At 40.4% G+C, this 14,676-nt stretch overlaps 1 protein-coding gene across 6 annotated transcripts in view; it reads left to right on the top strand.

Moving 5' to 3' along the window:
- Positions 1 to 14,676, top strand: part of CIT (citron rho-interacting serine/threonine kinase) — a 140,656-nt gene that overhangs the window by 90,792 nt on the left and 35,188 nt on the right. For all 6 annotated transcript variants that reach the window (XM_071221877.1, XM_045200958.2, XM_045200957.2 and 3 more), the window contains 3 exons: positions 7,580 to 7,633; positions 13,387 to 13,584; positions 14,060 to 14,253. In XM_071221877.1, coding sequence (XP_071077978.1) covers positions 7,580 to 7,633; positions 13,387 to 13,584; positions 14,060 to 14,253 — 446 coding nt within the window. The remainder of the gene's footprint in view (positions 1 to 7,579; positions 7,634 to 13,386; positions 13,585 to 14,059; positions 14,254 to 14,676) is intronic.

Here is a 14,676-nt window from a genome sequence, read left to right as displayed (position 1 = left end):
TCCTTTATGTATCTTCCCTCTTTTTAAAATAATCATCATTATATATATTTTTTCTTTTTTTCAATTACAGTTGACATTCAGTATTATGGTTTTAGCCAAAGTCTGTTTATTTGGATCTTCTACTTTGATTTTCAATAATCATTTTAAAAAAGTCTTATACTTTTTTAGTCTTTCTACCATAGTTCTGTATTTGTTTTGTGTTAACTTTATTTATTTTACTTTTTTTAAGTTGTAGGTTCTGCTTTATGTCTTATGTATGCATTGGCATGATTTGGTATATATTTTAAACTCGTTTGATTCTTAGAAGCAATCTCATTACATTGAGTTTCAAGAGCCCATTATCTGAACTCAATTGGGAACGTGACTGGACAGTGCCAGGGTCCTTATGGGCCAGTCCGGGACACAGAGACTCCGCGGGCACATAGTAACTCCTTCACAGAAGCTGCTTGTGATTCCTAGGTTTTCCAGGACTCAACACCAAGTTCAGATACTGACTGTGATCTGAATCTCCATTGTCCTTATGAGAACACTTATTAAACACTTGTTGATGCCACATGCTGCCAATATTTGGTTTGGGAAAAGTAGTCGGATATCTCTCTATACTTTGCCTTGCTTCGAAATATATTGAAAGCAGTTTAGAAAGATACAAAACTGTATAACAGGATAAATAAGAAGAAAAGGCAAAGAGAGAAATAAGACTATAGAAATGGAGGTAAGAATGAACTGAGTATTTAAGACTGAATGCAAGCAAGACTTGTGCACTCTCTGGAGTTGGGTGGATGGCGGGGAAGACAGCCAGATAGCATTTCTTAGTTGCTAAAAGAGACACTTAAAAATCTCACCAGTATTATATTTAGTGCATTGTATGTTAATATTTTGCCCCTGTGTGAACACCCAACCTCTGAAAGAGGGAGGAGACAACAGTAATTTAACCCTGACTTAACGAGTCCTCACTATGTGCCTAGGGCTGTGTCTTTAGCCTTTTCTCCCCAGGGGACTGGCATGTAGTTCCTCAAGTCCTTTACACTGGAGGAGAAAGACGAGTTTATCTCACTGCTCTGTTGGAATTGGGAGGGAGGTGGTGGCCCTGCATCTTCTCGTTCCGTTTGGAAGGAAGAGGGTAGAAAATAGAGCGTGTGTCACTGCTGTTTATCTGTGGGGAAATTAGTCTTTAAATCCTGTCCTGCTGCTGGTTGGAATGTGCTGTGTCTAATGGCTGTTGGGAGCCTAGCACAGCAGCAAGTCACGACTTAATTTAGATGAGATCACTGCCTCAGAGCCTCTTCTTAGGAAAAAAGACAGAAACAGCCTCCGTAGTTCTAGAAACTAGGGCTCAACCGGAGTCTCAGATGCAGATGCCACTGGAAACCGGGCTTCTTAAAAATGATGGCAGAAAACTGCCTTCGGTCAGACAGCTGTTTGCAGGTCCGCCATGCAGGAGTCCCAACGCCGTGCCAGTTTGCTTCCGTTCAGTTTTGAGGCGGTGGGGTTTTCCTCTCTCCTCCTTTTTGGTTATGTTCTATAAAGCTGGTTACAGGTTGTGGTTGTTGCCTGAATGGCCTTGTTGAATTTGTTCTGAAGAATGTATTTTGCAAGAGAAAAAAAATGGTCACAAATGCAGTGCTCCGATGCTCTCTCTCTCTTTCTCATTGCTCGAGGCCCAAGTTCAGACCCAGTGTAAGCGTCAATCAAATTAAATCTAAAATTATCTCCCAGGAGGCTGTGAGCTTAACAGCAGGCTGTTTTATCAATAAAAGGGAATAGTCAAATGGACTATTACTGCTTTTCTCTAAGAGGCCTCCGTCTCCTAGCCTGGGAAAGAGTAGTTATACCATCTGGCCTCTGCCTCTGGACCAAATTAGATGGATCACAGTTAAATCGAAGATCTGCATTGAAGGAGCTTGGCAGGGGGCGCTGGGAAGCCATTGTTGGTCTTCTGCTTTCTTTTTTCTACTCTCACTTTACCCATCCTGTCAATTGCATTTGCATCGAAGTTCACTGGCTGAGATTAAATAGTGGTGGAGACCGACAGGGGAGTCAAGTTTAAATAAAAATCCACACTTTCAAGATGCTTCCATGCTTATTGGTAGAAGAGAGAATTTTCTACCTGGACTTGAAATTTAAGACTCCATGTAACCCTCCCTGTAAGGAAGAGAATTTGAGCCTGCACACTTCAGAGCACACATATGTGTGACAGGATGTGAGCGTCACTCTGACTGGTGCCATGGGGCAGCGGTGTGGTGAGAGCCCTGTGTACACCGGCAAGGCCTCACAGACATGCTGTGTGTCCCTTCCCTCGTGTTCTTTTACTGATTTGGTTAAATGACTAATGCAGCATAGTCAAGAGTCTAACGCTAGAGACACTAATGAAAGGAATCCTCTCAGCGTCACACGATCGTGAGATCCCGAAGTCATCCTCTGTGATTTGTTAAAATTATTAGTCAATGCGTGCTGTTTATTTTACATAAATATCAAACCCTGTCTCTAGTTAGTAAGCCATCAGCGTGATAGCCAAGACATGAAATTGGGGCATGGAAGGAGACAGTCTTGCTTGGCGCCTGCCTTCGACAGGGAAAGGGGTGGACGCATGGAAGCCTGAGTGTTCTAGAACCCTGACCGTGGATCCCAGAAGGTGGTCAGACACCTGAACACTGGTTTCCTTTCCTCAGCTCTGCAGGTATTTTCTCTCATCAAGGCTGCATTATAGTTCTCTTTTTCCTCTTTCCTCTTTTCTTAAAATTAATGAAGACGTAAGTACTCCCCAGAGAGACTGCCTCTCTGCTCTTCAGGCTGCAGCCTGTTTGTTCTACTTCATCGTGATCCAAACCCCTAGCTCAGTTGTTCTCAAAGTGGGGTCTGTGGATGCCCGATGGTCCCCAAGTTCAGATTATTTTCACAGTAAGACTAAGATGTCATCTGGCATTTTTGATTGGGTTAACACACTGGTGGCATGAAAGCAATGTTATTGTTCTTTTAAAAGAAATAAAATACAAGTGTTTGAAAAAGATCTCAGTTTTAATTTCTAATGTGGTAAATATAGATAGATGTAACCCACATAAACAGAAATTCTTTGGGGTCTTCAATAATTTTCAAGAATAATTATTCCCTGTAGCACCTCATGTCTCATTAATACTCAGTTATTTCACTAAGAGGATCCAAAGTTGTCTTATGTATTTTACTATCCTTATTTATACTACTGTGTGACCTTCTGCTTTTTTCTGTATTTGGTTTACAACTTATTTAAAAGAAGCATAAAATATATGTTTCTTGACATTTATTTTTTACTCAGATCAGTCCAATAATTGTTAAATTTGTATAGTATTTCTAGCAGTCACAACAGGATTAGTTCTACATTTTGTGTTTATATTTCACAGTAAGAAATCAAAAGCCATAACGATGATAATTCATGACATTATACCCTCAAACAGGATTGCCATTTGATGTGTCAGAATGATTGAAAGGCCTCAATGATGGCAAATTTTAAAGAAAATGAAAGTGTATTAGTGATTGAAAGTTTAGACTATAGTGGGGGCAGTTAAACAAGCTTTTAATGGTGCACTGTTATTTGGAAATTTTGCTATTAATAAGAAGGTGGAGCCTTGGCTGATGTGGCTCAGTGGATTGACCGCTGGCCTGCGAACCATAGGGTTTCTGGTTCTGTTCCCAGTCCGGGCACATGCCTGGGTTGCGGGGCAGGTTTCCAGTATGGGGTGCATGAGAGGCAACTACATATTGATGTTTCTTTCCCTCTCTTTCTCCCTCCTTTCCCCTCTCTCTAAAAATAAATACATAAATAAAATCTTAAAAAAAATAAGATGGAACAGGTTGTCTATTTCTGAGTCTAGGCCAGAGAGCTTTTTTATGATCATTGCTTAGGCTTTGAAGGAATTAACTCTACCTTCAGCTTCTCATTGCTGTCTCTGAGAGATTTCACATTAAATAATCATTTAGAGCCGGTATTGGCAAGCTTTACCAGTGGGCCAAATTCAGTCTGCCTCCTGTTTTCTGTCAGTAAAGATTTATTGGTACAGTCATGCCCATGCTTTTCCATGCTTTTACATACCGAGTATGGCTACTCTTATGCTATGAGGGCAGAGTTGAGTAGTTGTGACAGAGACTGAATGGCCCTTAAGCCCAAAAATATTTACTACTTAGTCCTTTAAAGAAAAAATTTGCTCACTCCTGCTGTAGAGTTTATTAATCTATGAACCTTATTCTTCTTTTAGGAAGAACCCTTGTCTTTTGTCCTTGGTGATCATGAAATGCACTCAAGGGAGTTGGATGGTCTTTGGGGCCAGGCTGCTGCTTGCTCACAGATGAGATTTTAACATCAGTGTAGATAGCCACGATCCTACTTTGGATAAGTTATATGCTTACCCCATTCAATGAATAAATCACTTGTATTGTTGCTGGGCAAAAAGCACATTGATATTGGGGAAAAAGTATAATCTATTAAATTAGTCCATAAAAATATTGGCTACATTTTTGGAAATTGATTCTAACTGATAACTTATGAATCTGTTTGTGAGTCTGTCTATATAACTCTCTTTGTTTTGTTTTACCATTATTTTCCAGTGCTCTTGATTACTTTGTGTAGATTTAAGTTTCTGGTTATCATTTTCCTTCTGCTTGAGGGACTTCCTTTAACATTTCTTATACTACAGGTGTGCAGGTGGCAAATTCCCACACCTTATGTATGTCTGGAAAACATGTCGATTTCACCTTAATGTTTTTTAAGATTTTATTTATTTATTTTTAGAGTGAGGGGAAGGAAGGGAGAGAGAGTGAGAGAAACATCATGTGCGAGAGTTACATCAATCAGTTGCCTCTTGTATGTCCCCAGCCAGGGACCTGGCCTGCAACCCAGGCATGAGCCCTGACCCAGAATTGAACCAGCGACCTCTTGTTTCGCAGGATGGTGCTCAATCCAATGAGCTACACCAACTAGGGCTTATCTTAAGGTTTGAAAGATATTTTTGCTGGGTATAGAACTCTAGGTTGACAGGGTTGTTTTTCCTTTTTTGTTTTTTTCCCTTCCTGTACTTTTCAAGGTGTTGCTCCACTGTCTTCTAGCTTACTTCCTGCCCTTATCCTACACCCGTTGGTTAGAAATCTGTCTTTTTTCTCTTTGTTTCTATATATGTAACTTGTCTTTTTCTCTGGCTGTTTTTAAGATTTTCCCTTTGTTAGTGGTTTTAAACATTTTGATTTAGCTTAAGTTTCAGCATGTTTCTTGTGCTTGGGTTCATTGAACTTTTCGCATCTGTGAGTTTATGGTTTTCATCAACTCTGGAAAATCTTTGGCTGCTATTTTTTCAAATACTTTCTCTGTCTCATCCCTACAGTCCTTCAGGGATTTAACGTACAGGGTGGGGCAAAAGTAGCTTTATCATTGTAAGTATGCAAAACAGTTTATTCTTATATTATTAATTATTGTATTGTTTTCCATAGGAATAACTGTAAACCTATTTTTTCCCTACCCAGCATGAAGTTGCCCCACAGCTCATTAATGCTCTGTTCATTTTATTGTCTTTTCCTTTGCCTGTTTCATTTTGCAGTTTATTACTGTGTCCTCAAGGTCATAGTTATTTTTCTGCAATATCCAATCTGCTGTCATGAAGTTATAATATTAATGTATGGCAAAATAGACATATCAGAGAATACACCACAGCTCTAAAATGTTTGACTTAGTGTCTTGTAGACCTTCTGGTATAGACTAATTTTTCTTTTAAAAAAGAAGGATCACTTTTGCCTCTGCCCCAAGCTGGATTCTTCTTCGGGCTTTCAGAGCTAAGTAAATGGTGCCATAATCCACCTTGTCTCTCAAACCAAAAAGCTGTTAGAATTTGACTTCTCCTTTCCCTTGGCCCCATGTTCATCAGCAGGTCTTATTACATGTTTCCAAAGGAGATCTCAGTTCCACCCGTGTTCCTTTGTCTTTTGGCACCATCCTCTTTTCACTGAGTGACAGTGGTTTCCCTGCGTTTTTCTCCCTTTGTCTTGTTTTGATCTATTCTTCTTACTGCATCTACACAATGGCAGTCATATCATGTAAGTCTGCTTCTTAAAACACCATTGGCTTCCAATTAATTGCATTTTGAATGTAATCCAAGCCCTTCTCTGGGCCTTCCAGATTCTTGGTCCCCGCCTGCCTCTCTACCATGCCTCTGAGCCATGTTTCCTTCTCTTGCTGGGCTTTAGCCAGGTGGTTTTCCAAAATCATTTGAACACAACCTACAGAAGAATACATTTTACCTTGCATTTTAATACAAGGGAGCATATATAGTGTATTTCATTGATTTTAAGGTATCTGAAATCAGGATGCATCTTATAATCATTGTCTATGTATGATTATATAGTCATATAGACATAAACACGTCATGGTTTAATTGATAGCACTTTTTCTTTTTTAATAGTACATAAAATTGTGATAGTCATACAGTTGATGGCAACTTAAACTTGATGAATTATGATATCTTAAACAAATTTCCTACAACAGTGTTTCCTATTGTAGAAAAGGTGCATTCTGAAGTTTTTTATTCTATCCTGTTTACTCCATTTCATTGGATAAAACAAACCCAAAAAAATCCCACTTGTCATGCTTGCCGTTGGGTCACAGCTTGAAGTTGAAAAATACTGCTATGGTCTCTCAGATTTTTTTTTGTTGTTCATCAGATGCACCAATCCCTTTCTTGCCTCAGGGGTTTTGCACATGCTGTTCCCTCTGCCCTTTTCTGTTCTTTGCATGGCTGGCTCCTCACTATCATGCAGGTTTCAGTATAATTATCACCTCTTGAGAGAATCCACATTTACCACCTCATCTAAGTTCCTTTCTAACTGCCTTATTCCCTTTTTCTGTTTCCTTTACAGCATTTGTCACAGTTTGTAATCATGCGCTTATTTGTGTTCTAGTTTCCTCATCAGAATGAAGGGGTAGGCCCTACACGCTTTATTACCACAGTGTCTGGCATGTAATGTGCACTCAGAAAATCCTTGTCAACTGAATGAAGCAGTTCTGCCTCTGTATTTATTTCAAGACCACTGTGGGGTGTCTGAATCGCAGCAGCTTTTGATAAAAAAACAAAAGTTCCTACTTTGTCCTGGCTATTGTCCTGTGTTTATGTGTGTGTGTGTGTGTCTCTCAGGAGTAGGCCTGGTGGGATGGCTCAGTTAGAGGAAAGAGGGAAAGGTTAAAGTTGAGGAACAAGGCAAATGAAGGAGAGTAAAAATTTCATTCTTTATTATGTTTTTTTCTTCCACTCATCCCTGGGCATTAGTATGAATGTTCAAATATATTTGTAAAGGGTAGACATGTGTAGTCTAAGTAGTTCCTTGTTGTATGTCAACTGTAATTGAAACATTAAATTTAAAAAAATAGTTCATTTGGTATTAACGCAGCATCATGTGTTCCTATTGTAGAAAAGGTGTTGCAGATGTGGGGAATGACTTCATCAATTAATTCTTTGAAAAACAGATGCTATGGCTTTCTATGCAAATACTGTTCTCTCTATTTGACCCGAAGCTTGTACAATTGTATTCCTCCCTGTGGAAAATTTATAATCAACTTCTTACCTTTTAGGCACATAGAGATGAAATCCAGCGCAAATTTGATGCCCTTCGTAACAGCTGTACTGTGAGTATTAACCAAAGATGATTAAAATGGCATAAAATTCAAACCAAGAAAGAAAAGGGGATTATCTCTTTGTGATATCAGGACTGATTTTTGATGCAAACTTTTAGCTAGGAGCAGTTAGTGCTCTCAAGTTGATTTGGCATTTCTGAGCCCCATAACTTCAGTTTCTTGGGTTTCTGCCAGTTTTAAATATTTAAAACCATTCTTCATGCTGGAGGGAAGATAATTGGAATGACCCAAATAATTTTCACTTCACATCCACTTATAGATTTCAGTAGCTGCAACAAAAGTCCCAAAGCAGCTCCCCATCCTTCTCTAACGTGGATGGTTCCCAGGCTAGCCCAGGGCGGAGATTGTCCAGGCAGTAGAGGCAGTTACACAAGTATTAACAATGGCTGGACTTCTTCTGGACGGACCTCGTACAGTACTGATCTTAGGTGTACAGCACAGTGGAAGTTGTACATGCGTAGGCAGCTGTGTAGCCACAACATAGGTTAAGATACGGAGCATTTCCAGTCCCCAGAGGGCTCCCTCATCTTCTCATCAGCATCCTTTGCCCAAAGGGTAACCACTACTCTGCCCTGATTCCATACATCAGTTTTGCCTGTTCCTGAGCTTCATTTAAATGAAGCTTTTTTGGAATTAGCTTTTTTTGACTTAAATTGTCTGTGTGATTCATTCATGTTGTATCTGTCAAAAATTTGTTTTGTTTTGTTTTTCATTACGGTGTGGTGTTTCCAGTGTATGAATTGTTTTTGCTATCAATAAAGCTGTTGGGAAGCATTCTTGTACAAGTCCTTTGGTGGCTGTAAGCACTGTTTCTGATGAGCACATACCCAAGAGCAGAATCGCTGGGTCATGAGCCGTCCTCTTGTTTGACTCTAGTGCACCGGCAGATGGACTTTTTTGTCCTTATTTCCTGATGCTGATGGCCGAATCAGGGTGGGCCCGCCATAGAAATTGTTGATATTCTCCATTCTCCCTCCCTTCCTTTGCAGAGTTGAGGCATTCTGTCCCTGTACTCTTTTGCCCTACTTTTTTAGTTTCTTTTTCTTGGTTTCTTATTTTACACAAGAGTTATTTGCTTATATTACATACATGCTCATAAATGATCACTGAATAAAATGTAGATCTTTTTATGGCTGTGATATTTTTAGATTACTCTATTTTCCTAAAACAAACTTGCATGTATTTGAAATGTGTATATCAGTAATCCTTCATCTGGAGATTTCCTTTCTCCTTTTTTAGTCTTTAGGCATAAGGACTTTTTAAAAAAAATCTTTGTTATAGTTGTATTGAGAGATAATTGGAGCACCACGCCCTGACGAGTTTTGAAATGCATACACACCTGTGAAACCAGCACAACACTCAAAATCGCGAACCTACCCATCACCCTCACAAGTTTCATCGTGCTCCTTTGTAATCCACTCTCCCCCACATTTTTAAAATTGGAAATTTAGTTTTTAATAGAATATGGCAATATGTGGAATTAATTTGGTTACTTTCTGAACTTATGTAAGTTTCAAACTCTTTATTCCTCAAATTTGCTTTGGAACAGTGAGTCCTAATCATTCCTTTACTTAGCCCTGGCAGATAAAGTGGGAGGAGGAATCCCACCCACATTTCGGCTAGTGCAGCGGGGTAGCTTAGTGGGCCAAACCATGCTCTCTGGCGTCAGGCAGACCAGGTTCAGGTTCTAAATTGACCTCTTGGTAGCCTAGGTGATGTTACCCTCCCAAGCCTCTGTTTCTTTATCTGTAAAATGGAGATAACATTGTTCTTGATTCCAGTATCATTGATTACAAGACACATAATTTATTTAATAACTGCTTTTTGGAGATTGGGTGAGGGAAGAGAGATAGCTGCTTAGTTCCAACATACATTCAAATTTCAGAACCAGTTAAACTTCGGAAACACTGAGTCATAGAGTTAGAAATTTGGTAATAATACCTACCCCATGGGATTCCTGCAAGAAATAAATGAGGTGATGCATTGAAGTGCTTGCATAGGGCCTGGTCCATAGAAAGTGCTAAACAGTGTTGGTTGCTATTGCTACTTTATTATACTGGGTTTATAAGATAAAAGCAAATCCTTTGTTTAGAAAAGGGTCATGCTCCTTAAAAAAAGTTTGAAAACCACTCCTTTAGAACATTTGGCAGCAGTAGTCAATCTCAGTTATACTTTTACAAGTTCAAAGGCTGCTTTCAAGACACTTCAGCGAGCATGACAGATGTTCCTTTCTTGTGGGCGCTATCCAAGATCGGCTCTGCTAGGAAATGTCATCTTCGTTACTGTTGCGAACTCCTATATTATAACTCCATTGATAGAAGCTCCCAGTTAGCAGCTTTCAAAAAGCTCATGAACAGTAAGATTTTCAAGCTCTGACCATTTCTATATTTTGAAGAGACTTAAAAAAAGGATTTGATTCAATCTGGCACCTAAAACCCTACCTAAGTCTGTTTTGGAGGGGAGTTGGTGGGCAAACATATGACACAGTTTTAATTATGAATCAATCTGTCAGCTATAAGATTAAAAATAAATAATATGCAAATAGCTGCCTTCAAGAAAATACCAGGCATTAAAATAGGACTTGAGTCCTGTGTCTTTTTAGCCTGGTGCTCATTATCTGACTGTTTTCTTCACCTTTAACCTGCCATTGAACATTTACCTGGTAATGTTCCCTCTACAGGTAGGAGATGTGTGTCTCCTACCTGGATGAGAGAGGTACATCTATTTCTCAGAACCATGATGCTTTCATGAAAGCCTTGAAAAGCAACAGATAACCCCAAATGGAGATTTTTTTTTTTGGACATCATTTTTTTATATCCTATTTTCTCTTAGAACTGCCCTAAGATATCTTTCCTGCAAAAACAGCACATAGGAAGGCTCTGGTAACCCCTCTCTCTCTCATCCTTTTTACTGTTAAGATGTAATAAGGCATCAGGTTTAAAGTTTATCTTTTTTTATCCTCTGTCCTTGGAGTTGAAAGGTTAACAGACTCTAATATTTGCCCTTGGTGTGGAGGAGGGAATATACCGAAGGCCACAAAGTAGGCCCAAGAATTCTCCTTGTACGTTATCTGGTTCAAATTCCCCTACTATCAAAGTCTATTATACTTTTCTTTTTAACCATGGAGAAATTACTGCCTTGTCTCAAGTCAGTTAAATATCTGCAAACTCAATTGTGTGTGTGTGTGTGTGTGTGTGTGTATAACACTTAACACCACAACTCCAGCTAAACCTTTTATGGCTTGGGCAGAGAGAATATATAAAACTCTGAATGAATTAAAATGAGTGCTCGGGTGCTTCACACAAACACATCAACCTTCTTTTGTCCAACGGGCAAAATAGAAGCAGTGACAAAATCTAGAACCAGAGTCACAAAGTGTAAATAGAAATCAGAGACATGAGACCCCCCCTCCTGGAAAACCAGATGACAAGAGGGAAATAGAAGGACACTTTCTGCTCCAGTGGGCCCCTCTCAGTGGAAGTGAGAGTAACAATCTTGGCACCTAATTGACTTTTTTCAAGCGTTTCTTCTTAAGCAATTTATAGTTTAATTTTGGGAGAAAGAGAAGAGGTGGTAGAAAGGGATTCATAACAAACTGCATTTTCTTGTCATAAATCTCAAAGGAAGTGGGTACCCAAAGGCTTAAATTTATGCTTCAAAAGGCAAGGAAATAATTTTGGCAATGTGTATAGTCTTATGTGCACAAATTTACTGTAGTCTCTGCCCCCTAAGAGACACCACTGTAATCTTTACAAGGAGGCACGATTAATTTTTATCCCTGTATTTTGCGTGGTATACTAAGGTGGAAGAGTTGGCAAGAAAATTCAAAACATTAAAACAATAGGAACAGAAGGATAGTGAATATAGTATTTATCTCTGTGTCACAGATGGAGAAGCCAACCCAACAAGTTCAATGTTGCTTACTTGGGGTTCCTGAATGCATTTTACGGCACAGCTTCCAGGCCGGTTTGCCTGTTTTGTTTTTCTCTGGGGAAGAGGTAGAAGGAAGCATCATAGTTAAATGGAGACATTTGCAGTCTAGTATGAACAGTCTCTTAGGAGTGGGTTTACTACATAGCAGAAGGAGACTAGTTGAAATATTAAACATTGTTTATTCATTATTTATGGTATTAGGAGATTTAACCATGTTACAGAAAGGGTGATACAGGGATCCCTATGAGGCCTAACTAACGACCTGCTAGGAATGACAAACCAGCAGTGTTTTCCTATCCGCATCACCCCCCTCCCCCCCCACCCCCCTCCCCCTGCCCTGCCACCATCGCCCCAGCCCCATGACGAAAGCTAAGAACCTGACTGGATAACATTTATTCCCCCTTTTGTTGCTGACAGTGTGCTTCAAACCAGCACATTAGGAATTAACATGACTTCTGACATTTAAATACAGATTCCTAGACCACTTACTGCATTAAACATATATCAGCTCAGTTAACAAAATGAAAAGCTGTATTTTCTGAGCCACATTAATAAATGTACTTAACTTGACACTCTTGATTTCTATGTGCCTGGGAAGGTTTTTTTTTTTTAATTGCTAATCAAAGGTGGTTAAGTAGGAAATTAGTCACGGAAACAGTGTTAACATTTCATAAACTAACTCTGCTCTAGGTTTGAAAATTGGAAACAATTAATAACCATAGGCTTAAAGCCTTTCCTTTTAATTTACATCTTTTTGTTACATAAAATTTAATTTACTGCCTGTGGGCCTCATTCCAACTATTATAAGAAAACTGGCCTTAAACTTCTACAGTATTGTGTGTTAAAGCCTGATACTGAGCCTCAGCAAAGAGAATAGGAAAGCTCAAAACACTGAAATTGGAGTCATTCTGCCATTGAGCAGGGAAATAATTTAGCAAAACCTGATTAAATCTCTCTCAATAAAATGACAATTTCATATACATGCCTTCCCATTTTCTGATAGCTAACTGTATAATAAAAGCCATTAAAGTGATGCCATAGTATAATACTGTATTTTCAGGATTACTCTTAGCTCCCCTGAAGTTTTTTATTCCCTTTGTTGCATGAAATTAAGTATATTGCCTGAGATATTATTAAAATAACTTACTGTTCTCCACTAAGTCTTCCTTGATAAGAACTTTATTTTAGTTTCTAAGACTGTCTCTAATTATAACCTCCTATAGATCAGGGGTCCCCAGCCTCTGGTACCATTCTGTGACCTGTTAGGAACTGGGTTATGAGGGAAGTGCTCTTGAGCTCTGTCTCCTCTCCCTGTCCCCCGCCCACCCTCCTCCGCCTTTCTGTGGAAAAACCAGCCCCTGGTGCCAGAAAGGTGGGGGCTGCTGCAATAGATGGTATTGTGGGCACTTCAGCTTACTTAGCGGATTGCGAAACCAGGCTTCCTTCCTCTTTCCTCAGTTTGCATTTTCCACGTTATATTATTGTCCATGAACTTTATCTCACTTAAAGTTGCCCCTTCTGTATGGCCTTCACTTTTGATTGATTTGCTTTTGCTGTTTTCCAGATGAATCCTGAGTTAGAAATGAGACTTTCCTTTTTCTACCACAGTGTGTGTGTGTGTGTGTTAGTACTCAGAGGGTGGGCACAGAACGGAAGCTTGGGTTTGGCTCTTAGAGTTGGGTCGGCAAACACTGGAGCCACTCGTTAGTTGCCAGTGTCCCACAGCTTCAGAAATCCATGGCTCTAGAAGCATTTTCTCATTGAAAATTGACTTGCAGGGTGTGTAACCAGATTCCTTTTATCTTTTATAGGTAATCACAGACCTGGAGGAGCAGCTAAACCAGCTGACGGAGGACAACGCTGAGCTCAACAACCAAAATTTCTACTTGTCCAAACAACTCGATGAGGCCTCTGGTGCCAACGATGAAATAGCGCAGCTGAGAAGTGAAGTGGACCATCTCCGCCGCGAGATCACGGAGAGAGAGATGCAGCTCACCAGCCAGAAACAAGTAAGGGCAGTTCACCGTGTCAGAGACCCCCGATCCCCCACCCCTGTGTATCGGAGTGAGTGCCTGGTGCATCTCTCCCCCGGCTTCCAAGACTGAACCCGTCCAGTAAATGTGCTCTTTTTTAAGGTTGTGTCTGCTTCGAAGGCTTGGGGGTTTTAAAAATGGCTTTTAAAAGAGTGTAGTTATTCTTTATTTTGATTTTTAAAAATTAAAAATAAAATACACTGCTCTGGGAGGCCAGTGTGTGCCCTTTGGTCTTTAACTTGTGGCCCTGCTTTGGGTTCTGCCTATAAGATGGGGCAGAAATGGCCCTTCGTTCATTCCCATCTGGTCCCCTCAGTCGGCAGAAGAAAAAGGTAAACGGTATTTCAGGCTGCAGTGAGAAAGTTGTGCTTTTCTGAAACTGATCTGACAAAAGGAACATCCAGGAATCCTCATTTGATACAAGGCACAACTCAGTGGCACTGATTTGCAGACGATGGAGGCCCTGAAGACCACCTGCACGATGCTGGAGGAGCAGGTCATGGATTTGGAGGCCCTGAACGACGAGCTGCTGGAAAAGGAGCGGCAGTGGGAGGCGTGGAGGAGTGTCCTGGGCGACGAGAAGTCCCAGTTTGAGTGTCGAGTTCGCGAGTTACAGAGGATGCTGGACACTGAGAAACAGAGCAGGTGGGACCTTCTGTTTGTAGAAAGCCGATGGTAGGTGACTACAGCAAGATCACCTGGCAGTCATGGACAGGGTGACCGATTGTCGATTGTCCCAGCTTGCTCGGGACTGAGAAGTTTCCTGGGACAAAAGACTTTCAGTGCTAAAACTGGGAGACTCTTGGGCAAACCAGGATGGGTCGGCCACCCTAGTCATAACGATGCTCAGTGTCATTTGGGTTTGATGGCATTAGCTGGTGTCTGTTCACTCCGCGGAGAGACCTAGGAGTCAGAGCATGGCAAATGTCTCAGTGCTTTCTTTGCAGAAACTCTTTCCTCAGGTTTCATATCATTGTGACCATGTAGCAAGACCGTCACCATTTTAATCCTGCTCATGGGTAATACTGGCCTTCCCTCTACCCTAGGGCTGCTCAGCCCGGGCAGTGT

The sequence above is a fragment of the Desmodus rotundus genome, chromosome 7 (genome assembly GCF_022682495.2).
Source record: "Desmodus rotundus isolate HL8 chromosome 7, HLdesRot8A.1, whole genome shotgun sequence".
Lineage (NCBI taxonomy): Eukaryota > Metazoa > Chordata > Mammalia > Chiroptera > Phyllostomidae > Desmodus > Desmodus rotundus.
Note: the sequence above shows the minus strand (reverse complement) of the source record. Positions and strands in the feature narration are given on the sequence as shown.